At 36.4% G+C, this 18,099-nt stretch overlaps 1 protein-coding gene across 2 annotated transcripts in view; it reads right to left on the reverse strand.

Moving 5' to 3' along the window:
- Positions 1–18,099, reverse strand: part of fhit (fragile histidine triad diadenosine triphosphatase) — a 287,951-nt gene that overhangs the window by 30,198 nt on the left and 239,654 nt on the right. The window contains exons 7-8 of one of the 2 annotated variants that reach the window (XM_057361549.1): positions 8,260–8,289; positions 8,008–8,055 (exon numbers count right to left, since the gene is read on the reverse strand). The exons of the other annotated variant lie outside the window; for it this stretch is intronic. Coding sequence (XP_057217532.1) covers positions 8,008–8,055; positions 8,260–8,289 — 78 coding nt within the window. The remainder of the gene's footprint in view (positions 1–8,007; positions 8,056–8,259; positions 8,290–18,099) is intronic. 2 annotated transcript variants of the gene reach the window in all.

Genomic DNA, 18,099 nt, shown 5'->3' on the forward strand with positions numbered 1-18,099 from the left:
ATGAGTGTGTCTTGCAGGAAATAATTAAATAAAACTTTACTTTGTGACTTTTGTAATGATTCAAAAGAAAATGATTAAAAAATCATCAATAATAAAATGCAATGAAGCTATAGGCTTTTGTCTCTACCAGCATACGAAGTAATGTTTTATTAAAAAATGTACATCAAACTGATGTATCAAATGATACACTTCAAATGAAGTAAAAGAACAAAAACGATCATACAGAAAGCTGATGTATCAGATAACCTCTGTTATATAACTCTCTATATATGGGCAATTCCATATAAATTATATTCCAATAAATGTATTTGTTGTGATGAACACAGAGAAAGATATTTGGAAGAATGTCAGTAACAAAACAGATCTCATCCCCCATTTACTGCCATAGTAGGGAAAATAAATACTATGGGAGTCAATGGGGGAAGAGATCTGCTCGGTTACTGAAATTCTTCCAAATTTCGTCCTGTGTTTAGCAGAACAAATATTGTTTTACAGGTTTGGAAGGGAGGGTGAGTAAATGATGACAGAATTTTCATTTTTGGGTGAAGTATCCTTTTAAGATGAAGAAAAAAGTTTCTATCAAAGGTTTTGATGTTTAAATGCTCATGTGAAGTCTCTTCGTGAAGCATTTTTTGTGTGTGTTTTTAATGCACAGTTTTGCATAGTCAGGTAAGTGAATTGTCACATCCATAACAGTCTATATTCCTCATACATGGGCCCATAAAATAAATGCATGCTCTATTAAGAGCCATCGCTTCTCTATTTGTTGGGTATTATTGCTTCTGGTTTGCACACAAATTAATTCACACAAATCCTAGAAAGTATGTGTGTCCATCCTTTTTGTCACATCTATAACTTCCTTTGTCCCTCTTTTAAAATAGAAAACTTATGCATAGACTTATATTTTTCTGATGATAAAAAATATTAACAAATGGTTCAATATATTGGTATATATTCTCTGACAATTTAGTTTTGACTGAAAATTACTGTCTGCTAATACGTGACCAAAAGTTTGTTTTGCATTTGCTAAATCTATGAAGTTAAGTAAAGTGTCACCATTTACATTTATTCATTTGGCAGACCCTTTTATCCGAAGCGACTTACAAGTAGGAGAGCACAACACAATAAACAGTACCGATATGTTTCCATATTCTTATTTTGTTTATATATCTATTATATATAACAGACCTACTTATTTATTGACTGCATTAACTCGTTGTGTGTACAGCCAAATCTGCACCTGGATTATCAGACAAACCCACACAAGGCCATTTGAAACTGATTTATTCTTTTCACAAGCAATATCTTCAAAACAACAGAGCACCGTCTCGGCAGCCATATTTCATCGCGCCCAACAGCGGCTGCTTTCAGGACACTCCCTCAAAGCTGATATACTTTCAGTAATTCTGAGTCTCAGATAATAAGCAGAATTAATGAATCAACACATGATTAATGAAATTTCAGAGAACTGTAAATCATTCGCTCAGACGTATAAAGTCTAAGAAAGCAGTAAAACTCAAAGGCGAGTCTCTCAGGGCTCTTCCCTGACTGCTAATTGTGAATAATTGTCCCAGCAGGCTTCTCAGATGCATGTGTGTGTGTGTTGTGATATCTCTCCGCTCGTGTGGGTGGCTGGTTGGTGTCAGTCTCAATAAGCCACTTACATTCTCAAAGCTCATTTTTCTCTGGGGGTGGTTTTAATATTCCACGTTCAATCTTTGCCCTATGCGCCGAGCATAACATGAACAATACACTCGTATTCTTTTGTTTAAGTTCAGAAAGGCAGAAAAATATGGGCTCGTCGCCATAAGTTTTAACTTATGGCGAGAAACAAAGTTGTTGTTGTTTTTTTCGTGCCAAGTTTTGACAAACTGCAACAAGGCTCTTACATTGTCCCAGTGTCAAACTTATTGTAAACAGCTACCGGATTTTGTGATTTATAAAATGGTGATAAAGCGTTTAGTCTTTGCAAGGAATGTATAGCGGTCAGAAGGCAATCATATCCCACAATTCTATGCGCATAGACAACAACCAATCAAATGAGTTTGGGGCGGGACTAATGGAAGACTGGGCGTGTTCACCTGGCAGTCACGCCAGTGGCACAAAAACTGCACATTTCACCTCAACTCATTGACTTGCTGGGCAGAGAAGCATTAAGACATGCACAACAGTTTTCAAGCATAAAAAACAAATGTATTTCTGCAACAGCGTGTGAGAGAGTGCCCTGCCTCAAATTTAAGCTGTCAGGATGTCAATGACTACATTTAAGGGATGTTGTTTACTTATTAAGTGAAATTGATTTTCTAGTCACAATCACGTACCGCAAGCTATTTGGATTATATTCACTTCATTTATTTTCTCTTTAACACCATCTGCATTCAAGGATTTGTTGTGACCTTGCTCTTTGTATGCATGTCGCTTCTCAGAACGAATGTACCGAGCAGACATTGATCTCCAATCTACAGAATGGCATCCACACAACACAATTGTCATTCAAATACAGAAGTGAGTTAACCTGTAGTAATGAGCGTAACCGAAAGGATGTCCAACCGTGTTTCCGGGTCGATCAATGTATGCAGTACATTCTAAACTCTATCACTTGATGAATAAATGTAAATATGCTAGGTCTCTATGAGGTCTTTAAAGAGATTTGTTTCTCAAGGTTATGAGTGGATATCTCCAAAACAAATATCTCCATCCATTTATCTGCAAGGCTACTGTAACAATAAAACAAACCATCTATGACAATCATTGTTACTCTGTGATGTTGTGTGTGTGCTATATAAGTATGTACCAATAACGTGGAAGAAAAGATCAAGATATAATCAACATATTTTTTATGATTTCTTTTTGTTCGTTAAGACCAGTCATTTTAAGGGAAGTCATGCCACTGGTGGGCATTTTTGCAAGTCCTCCAGGCAGCTATTTCAGTCATACTGTACAACACCAAGTCCTACACTGTACAAATACAGGGTGCCTCAAATATCCCGTTGAGTCCTCAAAGAACCTTAAACTGTATATTTTTAAACTTTTTCTCTGTTTGGAGGAACTCAAATTCTAAAAAATGGTTCTTGTAAGATCTGTAAATAAGCAAGTGGTTCCTGGAGAATCTCTCTTGTACAAGACAGCATCTAAAGGAACCCAAGGATTTTCAGTGGTCATTTTGATGTTTTATAAGAATAATAATAGTCCAATTTGTTTTTTGGCCCCTGCTATATGAACACACATTTAAAAATCAAAGTTAAACTGTGAAAAGGTGCCTTGAAGCACCCAAGGTGGTTCCAGACCATTCTATTAAAAGGGTTCCTCAGAGAACCGCCCTTCATGAAACTGTGCTTTGAGTTTCCCCTGAGGGTTCCGCCAGTGTGGCGATGTGAAGAACCCCAAATGGTTCCTCAAAGAACCTTCCATTTGTACAGTGTATATAGGCCCTACTCAAATGGAGCAAGACCAACATCTCCTAAACTGGTTAAAGTCAAAATAAAACGAAATATCCCCCACCAACAATTAACCCTGACATAAACTGCGTTAAAATGTGTTTCATGAGCTCAAATAAAAAAGAAAAGTTTTTTCCAGGCTGCTCCATCAACTGCACATGTGCAAAGGTTGGCATGCACTTCACAATTATGCTGTAACAATGTCATATTTTCACTATACAATTATCATTGCCAAATGGACAAATTCTTAAATATCTTTAATTTGGTTTACTTTGCATTTATTTATTGGCTGTTTCTCAATATGCATTCTTCAGCGATCTTGCGCTCGTTTACTCCCTCTACGTCATCATCAATCGTCAAAGTCCGGTTCCAATATTGAAGAACAAAGTACAGAGAACACATGAAAGCACCCAGATGTGTTCTTGACATCAAAGATGCGCATATCGAACCCGCTTCAACTCCCAAAAGTCATGTGGTGCACCCATCCAAGCCATTTAAACTTTTTGGCTAATGAATTATATTCAAAATACAAATATAGGGTATATACACTGTAAAAATGAAAGGTTCTTTGAGGAACCATTTGGGGTTCTTCACATTGCCACACCGGCGGAACCCTCAGGGGAAACTCAAGGCACCGCTTAATGAAGGGGGGCGGTTCTCTGAGGAACCCTCAAGGCTTCTTGGGGATCCCTTTTATTAAAATGGTCTGGAACCATCTTGGGTGCTTCAAGGCACCATTTCAAAGTTTATATTTGCTATTCACAATATTTTAATATGCAGAAATACTAAAAGCAAATACAAAGCAAACAGATTATTGATAAACAACAACAATTTACATTGAATAAATATTCACAAAATAGTAAATATTGTACATTACAATTCTAAATTCATGAAATCAAATGTATAATTAATATTGTGTTGGTGATATTGTTATAAATGAAAACAACATCTTAACAAAACTAACCAAATAATTTGCCTTAACTTTAAATATAAATACAGAAATATTTCAGGTACTTTGTACAAATGTACAATTGTAAAAAAGTCCAGCAAAAGAGTAGTGTCTCATAGCAAGGCCTACACCAACGGTAAAGTTGTAATTTGCCAAAAAGCAAATCCTTGCGAGCTAGAGGAAAACAATGCTGTTCTCTCCAAATGGGTTTCCTGCTATTACCAGGTGGTGTGAGGATCCAAAGTCAAAATAATTTCTATAGTACATTTCACAATTTTGTATTGCTAAAGTAGATATGTATTTATGGCAAAAAGAGAACAGGAGCTGCGGCTGTTGGCCTTAGGTGTCCCAGGCAGTGCAAGGATGAGCATCAGAGCGGGCTGGAGCTGGGTCTGTTGGCCTTGGGTGTCCCTGGGAATAAGACATGGATACAAAAAAGAGGGATTAAGATAACGTCTCAAAACATTACATTTAATCATTTAGCACATCACAAATTGGTTTACAAATGTAACAATAAACAAAATATTACAATGCCTGTTAGTCACTGCTTTGGTCTATGGTTAAGGAGTACAGTAGGCTATTTATATCAACAATCCACTTTATTCCGATTTTTTCATTGTCAGTGATAGGGTTGCACGGTGTTCCGGTGCTAGGTAGCATCGCGATGCTAAAGCTTCAAAATACCGGTAGTATCGCAGTACCGTAGTTAATGTTGCATATGCGCATTAATATTTATTTGAACACTTACATCTGCATTTTTGCGGTGTTTATCTCCAAAATGAATGTGTGTTTTAAATGTCTCGGGCGAGTTGATAATTCAAATTGGCGATTTGAACGAGTTGGTTAAATGATTCACTAACTCAGTGGAAAATTGACGCCACCTACTGGCCGTTTTAGTTCTGCATTTAAAGTAAGCCTAATATTTCCCTTTATAAAGACTGCTGTATCAATTAAATTTGTCCAACATTTGAATTAGTTCCTACGTGAAAAATGATCTAGTGTACTTTAGTATTTACTACAGTAAACTACTAAAACTCATAGATACTAGTGTTTTTGAGTCTTACCATAGTAAATATTTAAGTATACTACAGTATTTACAAATGACTAAATGTAAATGTATTTGCTACAATTTATCAAATTACTACAGTTAATACAACAACATATTCTAGTGCAAAGTATAATACAGTTTACTACAGTAAATACAAAATGTTTAATCTAAATCTGTGTTTTTGTGTATAGATTTGAATTATATGGCACAGCATCGTGATACTACTTGGTATCGAGATACTTCAGCTGGTATAGTATCGTAAGACATGTTTATGGTACCGTGACAACCCTAGTCAGTGACTGTTTTTACATGTGCAAATATAACAAATAACATAACAATAAAAATATCATAATAAATATAATACTTACTTTTTTTGTCTACTCAACTGGAAAATACTGAAAATTCTGAGGAAAAAGGATAAAAACAGAACTGAATATGATAAAAATATTTAATTACAGGTAATTTATGTAACATGGGTGGGGAAACCATTCAACACAAACAACAAGAAAAAAAAGAGCTATACATTCACTAAAAGTGAACATAATAGCTAAAAGTGGCTAAAAGTCATTGTTTGTCATTTAACACCAATTTAACGTTAGCCCCACAAGCTTCATCATTAACTTATATTCGTTAGCATCTCGGCTAAAACAAGCGCTGTATACACTGTATAAAATAAGTAAACGGTTTAAACAGCCAAAAACGGCCATACAATTAGACGTGTCAGAGTACACATTTGTATAAAAAGTATATAGTTAATATATTTCAGTTATTTATATATTTTTACTTTACTTACCTCCAATGGGACAGTCGAGAGGTTGTTGCCATCCGTTATTTTGAATTCCCGCCTGTGGCGCGAGAAGACACCGGTGAAAACTCGTACACCTCGTGCGTGCCAGTCAGATGTTTGATCGCAGACGGATCGGCGACATCAAATCACAGTGAGAGCTATTTGTGAACTGACTGCTCTGTATGCTTTAGAGATGTTATTCTAATGCCGTATGCGTTTTGTCATAATGTGATCGGTCTGCGCAGAGCTGGAAAAAGTTAAACACACATATTACTAACGAAAGCGCCACATGCCTTGACGCTGCGACATTGGGCCAACAGCGCCACAGTACTGTGGAGGGCGAGACTGCACAATAAACACAGAGCAGCTGCAGTTTGTTCGAATGGAAAACACACAACAACATTACATTTTCAAAAGATTTCAGTGATTTAGGATCTTATGGAATGAATAGTTATTGAATGATAGTTTTGTCTCCAATTAATATAATATCAATATTAATAAATATAAAAGAATTAAAAGCTTGCTGAAATTTTTCAAAATAACATTTAGCCTTTTCTAATCATGTGCATGATTTTAAAATGTGTGTTCACATAGCAGGGGCCACAAACCAAACTTTGGCCTATTCTTATAAAGCATCAAAATGATCAGTCTAAAAATCCCCATTTCATTCAGAATTTTGGGGGTTCCTCTAGATACTGTCTTGTACAAGAGAGATTCTCCAGGAACCACTTACAAGTTTACAGATCTTACAAGAACCATTTTTTAGAATTTGAGTTCCTTCAATAACCCGCAAAGCACTTTGAGGTCCCAGTGTAGTGAAAAGGTGACTCCAGAACTTCACAACTGAATATGGGGTTATTCAAGAATCTTCTAAGTTCCTGGAAGAACCACAAAGACTATAGATGGTTCCACCATAACCCTATTATGAGAAAAGGAGCTTTGAAGCACTTAAAATAAGGTTTAAGGTTCTTTGAGTACACAACAGGATATTTGAGGCACCTTTTAATTTTACAGTGTAGGTTATAAGGAGGCAGAGAGAGAAATTGTAACTATTGTGGCTCTTAAAGGACAATAGTTAAAGGGTGGAAAACAGCCTCCTACTACGTCAGAATGTCAACCGAATACTGGCCAGCCACCTACATTTTTTACAATATAATCATATGTGTAGTATTAACACAATGTCAATAATCAAAGTTATTAATACTAAGATTACTTGTAATACTGCTATATTTCATTCCTTGACAACACTCTACATAGTCTCTCCCCAGATAATCATTTGTTTTTAACAAGTGATGATTGGTTCTTTTTACTGAAAGACTGTACTTCCATCGCTACAGCGGAGTGTTTCCCTTTTTCCAATTTTGAGTAAAGGCTACCATTCAAGGCCACGGCTTCAAAAAACACCAACAAAAGCCATCAAACTCTGAAAATTCACTTTGATCCAACAAACACCAACATTGAAATTGTTGCATTCAAGTTTGTGTTTGTTGGATTAGTGTGAGATAAGCCTTATTAGAACGGCAGCATCTTGTTTATAGCTATATACTGTATATCTACTTTGTTATGTCTAGACTTGATTATTAAACCTTGAAAATTTTGATAAATAATACCCACCAATTTTCTCTCACAACTTCATTCTTATTCAACGTTACAGAGGACACATCCAATCATCATTTTATTTCTGATATGTTCTGTCTTGTTTGTGAGATCTGATAGCAGCTAATTAGCATGCTAATTCACGGGACTGTATTGACGAAGGGATTGAGTTGGTTTGTGGTGCTATCACCTGTTCAATACATCTGCCAAAGAGAGACACTATATCCAAGAGCTTCTCGTCCTTTTCTCTCCTCACATTGTCTGCAAGCTTTCACACCAATCAATTCAATGTGTCAGTCATTGCGACCTTTTGCTTTGTTACTTTTTTACCTCAGGAACTATACACAAGCACACACATAGGCTACACAGGCTACACATAGGCTACACAAGTAAGTTTCATATTCATTTACATTTACATTTAAACAACGACCTGTAAACGATAGTCACTCGGCTGTACACAGTATGGCCACATCTGTGAGGAAATAAAAACACAAGCCTCCATGAAGGCAACAATCTTCTTTTATGTATGTAACAATGACACCTATCCAAGCTTTGGGAGTCAATAAGGATAATGATGCTATGACAAGGAAAAAAACTGCAACAAAATCATCTGAAAACAACCAAATGAAAAAGAAGATATGCAACATAATGAGATGAAAACAAGCAGATGATAAAAATGCGAAAGATATGCAACCAAACCAGACATTGCAAACAAAGAGAAAAGATATGCAAAACCACTCCGAACAAACAAACAAGCAAGCAGAAAAAAAGGCAGGTGTTAAAAGTAATCAAAACAGTAAAGATACACAGACTGGACGGATTCCCAGAGTCAGGGATCAGCCTCTGATAAAATAAAAGCACTGTGATGCCCTTGGCCGGGGTGGAGTTTTGTACCACATCCCTGCTGTGAAACCAGCAGCTATAGGGTTGTGCTGGCCTGGCCTTGGACAGAAAGAAAAGCTGGCATTTCTGCTATAGCAGAGCCGGAGGGGGCGGTAGGGGAGTTAATTGGCATCAGCCGATATTCAGATTAACATGCTTGGCTCTGGGGTGGCGGCCAGGGTGGGCAGGATGATGCTGACAGGCCCCACGCTGGCACTAAAGGCATGTCAGGGCAGGTGTCGGAAACGGTTAGGGCTGGGTGGAGATTTCACTCAGCAGGGATGAGGCTTCTGCGAGGACCCCATGAGCAGGGTAGGGGAATGACAGGTCGGCCAACAACCATAACAGGTTGCCACTCAAGGTGGCAACATTTTACAATAAGGTTGTATTTGTAAACACAAGTGCATTAGCTAGCATAAATTAGCAATAGCATTGAATGATAGTTCATTCTAATTTCAGCATTAGCATTTACTAATACTTTTTTTAGGCCCAATGTGTCATTTTTGGAGGGTCTATTGACAGAAATGCAATGTATTATACATACCTATGTGTTCAGAGTTACCATAATGGGCGTTATGTTTTTATTCCCTTAGAATGAGCTATTTCGGTAACATTATAATAATGATTCATACTCAATAGGTAGTTATGCAGAAACTAACGCAGAAAAAATGGCTAGTGCTGCATTAACACTGTAGTCATCACTGATAACTAATAAGGAAGAAAGATGAACTAATCAGTAGGTAACAGCATCCATATGTTTAAGGTAAGTAACAATTAGTTACTTATTACTTATTAGATGCTGTATGTCTCCTGTAGAATTATACAAAAAATGAGACTATTTAAAATTTTAATATTAAAAATAACTATCTATTAACTACTCATTAACAGCTGCTGAAAATAACAGCTGCCCCTCCCCCTTAAGGTAACAGTGCGTTATTTGTGGTTAAATACTGTAACGATTGATTGACAAGAAAAACTTTCAATTTTACCACAGAAACATTAGTGACAATACAGTGATTATGAGGGGGATTCTTTTTTACTATTTTTGGTTGAAAAGCACAATGTTTTGAATCAATTTAAATAAAAATATCACAGTATAGAGAATTCTTTGAAATTCCCAAAATAATTTGCTCAAATTATTTTAAACTATTATAATTAATCCTAATACCAAACAGGTATCTTCAATAGGCTGTTTACTGGCTAAATTATTTTTAGTAACTGTTAATGAGTAGTTAATGGATAGTTATTTTAAATGAGTCTTAGTTATTGTATAGTTCTGCAGGAGACATATAGCATTTAGTTGTTATTAATGACTATTAAATAAGTCATAAGTAACTACGTGTTGCTTACCTTCAACATCTGGATGCTGTTACCTACTGATTAGTTCATCTTTCTTCCTTGTTAGTTATCAGTAATGACTACAGTGTTAATTCAGCACTAAAGATAAAAGGTTTTAGAATGACAGCAGTGAAATACAAATTTATTATAAAGTGTTACCAATTTGGGTTTTTTTTATTTGATGAACCTCAAAAATGTGCACCTTTTTTATATATATATAACCAAATGCTACATTATTTGCATCTGACACTATTATTGTACCATAGAACCTTCACAATACTTTTTGTAAGGAAAAAGCTGAACAATGATTTGACAAAATCCTGCTCTATTCTTTGTGAAACTTTAATCTAAATGTGCCCTAAAATGAAGTACTTTTACCAGCGATAACACCTTCTCCATTATGAAGCCCTAATTGCAGGTTGGCTATATACGAGCGGTGCGATTAGGCAGCGGATCTGATAACAGCTTCCGCACCTTCATGCCTCTCTGCGCACAGCTCTTAAAAACTCTGCTTAAGCGGCCAGACCGCCGTCTCTCCTGCCACACGGGTTTAAACGCTTAATCGTCTTTAATTACACCATTTTAAGAGGAAAATTAGTATGAGAGTAATACATCTAATAGTCCAGACATGGAGATTCATTATTGCCATATTTATACGTAAAAACGCACTTAATTAAAAAAGCAGTCTCCTTTTGGCTTATTTATAATAATGGTGCATATGCAGAGTTATCTTTTGGATGTGGCATCTTCAAAGCTCTGCGCGCTAACTCTGGTGACCCGCAGGTTTATAAATGCCTCTGAGCGCCAGCCATCATTCCAGAACAAAGCCCTGTCAGGGAAGTGCTGCGCTTGGCAGAAGGGATGTCAAAAGTCAGGTGATTAGAATACTTCCCTCCGTCCACGGCAGGTGTTATCTCCGTATACGATAATGCCTCTCGTTTTATTTTATTTTTTTTAAGAGAGGACTGTTAGCTTTCCCAGCCCGATTTACATAAATCAAGACCACCCCAAGACCCTTAAAAAGTGGACCTATTCTGGCTTTTCCTCCTTAACCATATGCAGAGTTTACACATTTACATATTTGTAATTTAACAGTCAGTTTGGCTGCGGGTAAGGTCCTGAAAGTGTAATTAATCTTAAGTATTAACGACTGGGATTAGAAGGTGTTAACAGGTAAACGCATACATTTGGATCCCTTAATCGAGTCAAACAATGTGACGGTAAGTTATAGCAATTGAATTTACAGCCCATAAAATAAGACATAAAAGTGGCTCTTAAATCAGCTTATTGATTCAAGATAAAATGTTTTAAAAAGATTTCTCCCACCCCGTAAAGCTATACATTATGAAAACAAAAATGGTGTGACGTTCAGGAAACCTGTTTGAAAACCATCATTATTTTTGCCGATGCTAGTGATGCACAAATCACTTCAGATTTAAATATAGCTTTTGCTTGAATTTATTTGATTTCGGGCTCCGGGCTTCATTTGCATACTCTCTGTATAATTGAGCCACATGAGTATAGATTTCTAGAGCAGTGTTCTGTTACAGATCTATGCAAATGCTACATAAACATATCGGTGACAACGGCTGCAGCTCCTGCACGTACCGTATGTAATCTTCTATTCCCGAAACTGTGCCAGCAGGGACGTGCTATTGCAATATCTAATGGTATATATATATATCTTTCAATCAAAGAGTTGCATATACTTGCAAAAAGGGCCAGCTGTGGGAGAACATACAAAGCAATCGTTCCCTGTAGAAATTAAAAGGTGGATATGTTCAGATGTGACCAGGGAAATTCCCCCAGGACTCTGTCAACAGAGCCACTGGCTTGGTTCATTATGCATTCATGCCAAAAGTCAAAGCATCTCATATCAGGAGGAAATATATATATATATAACTAGGGATTTTTAAAGGAAAACAGTTGGCGACTTTGTGTCTCGGGCTGTGGAGTTTTTCTGGAATCAAATTACAGTTCTGCGGCCGGCGCCGCAGGGATCGGCCACCGCTGGATGCGTTGTGCGCTCCTCCCCTGGCAGATCGGCCCGGCGCAGCTGAGGATGAAAATGAAAAATGATTTCTGCGAAAGGTTAGCGGATGTCATCCTCACGACCTGCTTCTGCTGCTGCCTGTCAGTCTGCATACGAGCGGATGACATGATGACAGCACATATTCTGTCTGCTTTGGGAAGACTGCACTCTGTCAAAGTTGCGTATTTAAAAGAGTTAAATGAAACTGGCAAACTTTGGAACTTTTTTTTTGTTTTGTTTATCGGTGGATAAACAAAAGTTCTCTTTTCCATACAGCTTATATTTCTAGAATATGTATGTCAAGCTCCAAAAAAATGACATGATAATATTGTGAGAGACAAATATTCTGTTTTTCTTTCCACAGCAAAACATAAATAAAAAAATCAATCAATCAATAGCACACAGGCTAGAATATAATCATAATTTTTGGTTAAAGTGATCCTTCCATAATCACCATCATTGTTCACATACAAACCTCCAAAAAACAATACAAACTCTTGAAAAATATATTTTCCTATATATTACGGTCAATATATCATGTAATATATATATTGAAAAATACATTGTTAATATATTGCAATATTACAATATATTTAATATGCAATTAATATATGAAAAATGTTTCATATATTTAAAAAAATATAAGCATTTGGTTCCGATAAACACATTATATTTTCCAGGGTATTCCCATATTTTTTTCTTTAATAAAATTAGCAAAAAAACTGATTCACCCAAAGATGGCTTACCCAACAAGACTAACTAACTAGGTTGTTCTTTTCTTCAAGCATCTAAGCAGAAAAAATAACATTAAACCAGCATTAACAAAATAAAGAAAAGTAGAATATTCCTTTAAAATGATCTATTGTGAATTAATTAAGTAAACTTTTCATATGTGCACATACCTGAGAATTCCAATCACATGCAAATCAGATCATCAAAAGTGCTTAGCTTACCATATAAACTACATGCTAGCAGCAAGGTCATAGGTGAACCCTGCTGAAACCATGCGCACACATACACTTAACTGACATTAACTTGCAAACACACATGCAGTCATGCATAAATATTCATAAGCAACACATTTCATTGGCCAATTAACTGCAGTTTGCCACAGTGAATTCAGATTCATAAATATAAAATTTACTCTTATGGCCTCTTCCACAAGCTCCTCGATAGAAACACAATCCCCTCTGCAGTCACCACAGCATTATCAACATAAGATTACAGCAAAACATGCTCAAACACTTTTGAACATCATTATGTCTGGGTGGGTCCATGAAAAAAGTCCTTTCAGTGTCCCATGTGAACATAACTCTGAACATGTGTTCCCCAGGAAACACACATACAGATGACATGTTTACCTTGAACATTGACCTCATCAACGAAAGCTGACAACTTTTGTTAGTGTGTGTGTTATTATGCATTGTAATTTTATGTTCAAAAATTCTGCAATTTAGCATGCTGATGTTTTACTGTATATTTTCTTATACGCATCAACCCTGTTAGTCATATAATCCCTGAGTACAGCTCTGATAACATATAAAACCTTAAAGCAACATCAGCTTTTTAAAACAGATCACGTGCCTATTTTGAGAAACAACCCGTCTGTGTTCTTCACAGAGTTGTCAAATGGAAGACTCACACAGATTTAAGAAAAACGACACAACACCACGGGGCAAAGGTCAAAGTCAGAAAGCTGTAACAAAGGAACGCGAACGCTAAAATCAATATATAGGACTTAGCTCTGATGCTAGACTCTACATCATGACAGATTCCTCAGCAAAACCATTTACAAGAACGTTTTGTTTGTTTCTTCTCTCGGTTGGAAGGATGACAAAAAAAAGCAAAAGGGCAAATATTACAGCAGACAAACCATTATGGATATCGAGTGTTTCTGTGTTTCATTTATCTGGGAAGCACTGCGGCGGACAGCTCAAATAACAAAGAGGTCATTTTTCAAGGTTGAAGGTTTTAAAAGAAAAGTTTGTGGTAGAGAAAGTCAAGACAGACAGCTAGTTAGTAACTAATAGCCTGTGTTCCGCTAGACACTGTTCTCTATTCTCTTAGATGAACACCTGGCACTGAGAGAGAAAGAGCTGAGGAAACAAGACTGACGCCATCTGTGTGATTACTTATGAATAAAACTCATACTGTATTATAAATGTCTATTTGCTACTGAAATAGAATTGAGTCTTGGAAATAACTTCCTCTGGATATAATTTTTCATGCTTGCTCTCTTTACTATTGTTCTAAAACAACTTTATCGTCCCTGGCTGACTCTTATTTACAAAAGCAACTTACAAGAAAGTACATTTATTTTGGTAGAAGCAATTACCAGTGGTAACGCTAAATTTAATATTAGCAGCGTTGTGAAAAATAACCTCGCTTTATATTTGATGATTATTTTTCTCTACATTTTAAGGACTCATACAGAGAAGGCAAGAAATTATGAGGAAAAAATAGGAAATAAATTTGGGATAAACTGAATCTGAACAGATTTACTGATTTACTGTATATAACAAAAAATTACAATTTTAATTAGTCAAAAATATGTAACCATTTCAATGATTATTTTGCCAAAAAAAATATTTACTAAAAACTGAGATATAAATATATAAACTATATGTAAAATTCAGGATTGCTAAGTGTACGGTTTTCCCAAAAAATTGGGGGTACTTTCTAATACCACAAGTTAAAGGTAGAAGGATTTTGTTAATTTTGTTGTCATTTATAAGGTAAGATGAACTTTAAGAAAACAGACAGTGTTTATGATTACTACTATAAATTGTGTGTAATGCCACTCACATTTAAAAATGCATAAAAACATCAGGGTTGGCAAGTCTACGGTTTTCCGACAACATTGAGCTACTTTTTTATTCCACAAGGTAAAGGTAGATGGAACTTGTTGTTATTCAAAAGGTAAGATTAACTTTAAGAAAACAGACAGTGTTTATGATTACTGTACAGTGATTTAAAAATGCATAAAAACATCAGGGTTGCCAAGTCCACGGTTTTCCGACAACATTGAGCTACTTTTTTATTCCACAAGGTAAAGGTAGAAGGAATTTGTTGTTATTCAAAAGGTAAGATTAACTTTAAGAAAACAGACAGTGTTTATGATTACTGTACACTCATTTGTTTTAAAAAGGAATTGAGTGTAATGCATAAAAACATCAGGGTTGCCAAGTCCACGGCTTTCCGACAACATTGAGCTACTTAGTAGTTTGTAGTTTCATCTTTAAGGTTCTCACATCTTTGTAAACATAACTTAACTTGGTCAATCAGGTGCATGTAACTCAAATTTGCAACATAGCATTTAGACATGAAACATTTACTGTAGATCACAACCAGACAGTTCTGATATGAAATCCACCAATCAAAGCATGAGGGCATTTTCCTTCCACAGTCAGAAACAACCACATACACAGCTCAGAAACACAAAGCTTCAGGTCGCTTAAGCAATCCCTGTCTACACCCTGTTACGCTCAGCAGTACAACAGCTATACGGAGTAAAATATGAAACCGACGGCCAGCTCCATTGTTTATCATTCTCAAGAGGAGCAGTGCGGCTACGTTTCTGGTTGTTCATCTTTATCAAAACTATTAGTGGAGACTTATACACTTGTCTAGAGGAAGGGGGTAAAAAATGACGAATCTTGGCCCTCTGATAAAAATGTTAACTAGGTGAATGTCAGAGAGATGGATTGGGTGCTGTCAGACCGAGCAGAAACATGAGAACGCATTGATATTTCTCATCACGTTGCTTACTCCCCATCTTTGTTTTTCCGCCAAAACTCCTGCAAGGAGGAAGGAGGGCCAGGCTATAAATCACGCCCCAAATAACAACCGAGCCGCCCACGTCCCCTCCCGTCACCACTGAGAATATGTTTGCCTGCTCCCTGTACCGTCGTACTTTGCGAGGAGGAGCCATCGATAAGGATCTAATGAACAAAGCTATCAGACGACATCAGGGTCGAGAAAAGAGATGGAGAGAAAGCAAGGAAGTGCGAGACGGCTGATTTTCAAAGTCGCTCGGCAGATCGGCGAACAAAATGAAGATCTCTCAGCAAATGTGAGAAGCCCGGGGACTGATTCATTGATTGTGTAGGCAGATAATGAAATGAAGAAGAAAATCTGAAAGATAAGGGACAATAAGAGAGATTAATAAGTGAGACTTGTTCTGTGATGTCCGCTGAGACATTATGTGCAGGAGTGTTTTTTAACAGCGTAGAGAAACTAATCACCAATATCACAGTGTGTTCAACATGACAAACAGCATTTTATTCAAACGCTACTTTTGTTTATTTTCAACACTTTATTTTTTTTGGTCATGCACCATAACATGTCTACACCGCACGTGACGAAACATTGCAACACATTACAAAAGTAATATTATTATTTATGCACCGCAACTAAATTTCTCCACTAATACCGAGAGTGATATTAGCCGATACCGATTCTGAAGATTACATTCATATTTCTTAAATTTCTCAATGTTATTCATTCATTTAATGACTATAAATATTGAACATCAAACTGGTGATGTTTCTTAACATTTTCTAAAGTATATACCCAGCACAAATTCATAGCATTTTCCTGCTCTCTTTTGATTGACAGGATATATCGGCCCTGATCATCAGCTGTTTTTAAACTATCTGCCGATAACGGACAGGATGTAACGATTCACCGTCAGCCAGTTGAAAATCGATTATAACATGTGAAGATTCAAGCCGGCTGAGATGTTAACTGAATCGCAATACATATTTTGAATAGCAGGGGCCGCAGTGTTTACTGCCAACTTAAACGTGGACATTTCTTAAAGAAGCTGTGTGTACTGATTGTATCTTAGCTACCTTAGCATGTTTCTTAAATGTCTACGAACATGCTAAGTTCATATATTGGTTTGTCCAAAAGACAATGCTATAGCCAGTTATTCCACTCTGAAATGTGCGTTTTTGTTTCTGTCCGTGTGACCCCGCCCACTGACGATTTACCCACTAGTGTATTTCGACAGCTCGGTTACCAGTTAGCGACAATCACAGCATATTGCATCAAACAAACGATCTGGGTCAGAGCAGATTCCACCATTTCCGGTACTATTACGTTGCAAACTTAGAGAGAATTACTATATTATTTTACAACTTACGAGGAGTAATATACAATTTAATTACGGTTATTTAAACGAGACAGCAATATGGCCCGACCTCTGAACACAACCTCTGAAACGAGCTGCTGATTGAGTTATATTTGCAAACCACTGCAAACATATAAATGATCAGATAAAGTTACAGTGTAAGAGTTGATGCTTTCCATTACACTCCTGTAAGTGTCTGGCAACTCCTGTGAGCGTCCAGTCTGAGGAGGGGCGGGGGGAAACCATCACCAATATTTTCCATTTGGACTAAGATACCAAGCTCAACCGCTAGGTGTCAATGTTACATACGGCTCCTTCCAATGTAAAAAAAAATTGATTTAAAATTGCAGTTTAGTTTTGTTCTTTGACATAAAAGATACTTTTAATTTACAAAGAAATGTGCAGCATTTGAGAAATAATACAAAGACGATTGTTCATTTAAAATTTGTCTCAACTCAGCTCATTTTGTACAAATAAGTATCGTGAGATCAGTATCGTGAATCACATCGCATCGTGAGCTGAGCGAATCATTATATCCCTAAAGGATGGAGTGAAAATTTGCTTTTATCGACTGATACAGATTATTGGCCGATATGTCGGTGCATGTCTACTTTTTATTTTACTTAAAGCTTTTGTTCACACCAGCTGCAACAACAATACACGACAATCTACAATGGATTCTATATTAGAAATGTCTATTTTGTGTGTTGTAGAAATGGTGTAAACCAATAAAAAATCTCTCCCCAACATGATATTGCCGTAAAAAAAAGTTAAAACTTTTCTAAAAAATTTCAATTCAAATGAAATTAATATGATTTACTCATCATTCTTAAAAGACATCACAAAACTTAAAAGATCCTGGATGCACCATTTGAGGTCTTCAGTTGCAACAACTG

This window comes from Triplophysa rosa, linkage group LG20 (genome assembly GCF_024868665.1).
Source record: "Triplophysa rosa linkage group LG20, Trosa_1v2, whole genome shotgun sequence".
Classification (NCBI taxonomy): Eukaryota; Metazoa; Chordata; class Actinopteri; order Cypriniformes; family Nemacheilidae; genus Triplophysa; species Triplophysa rosa.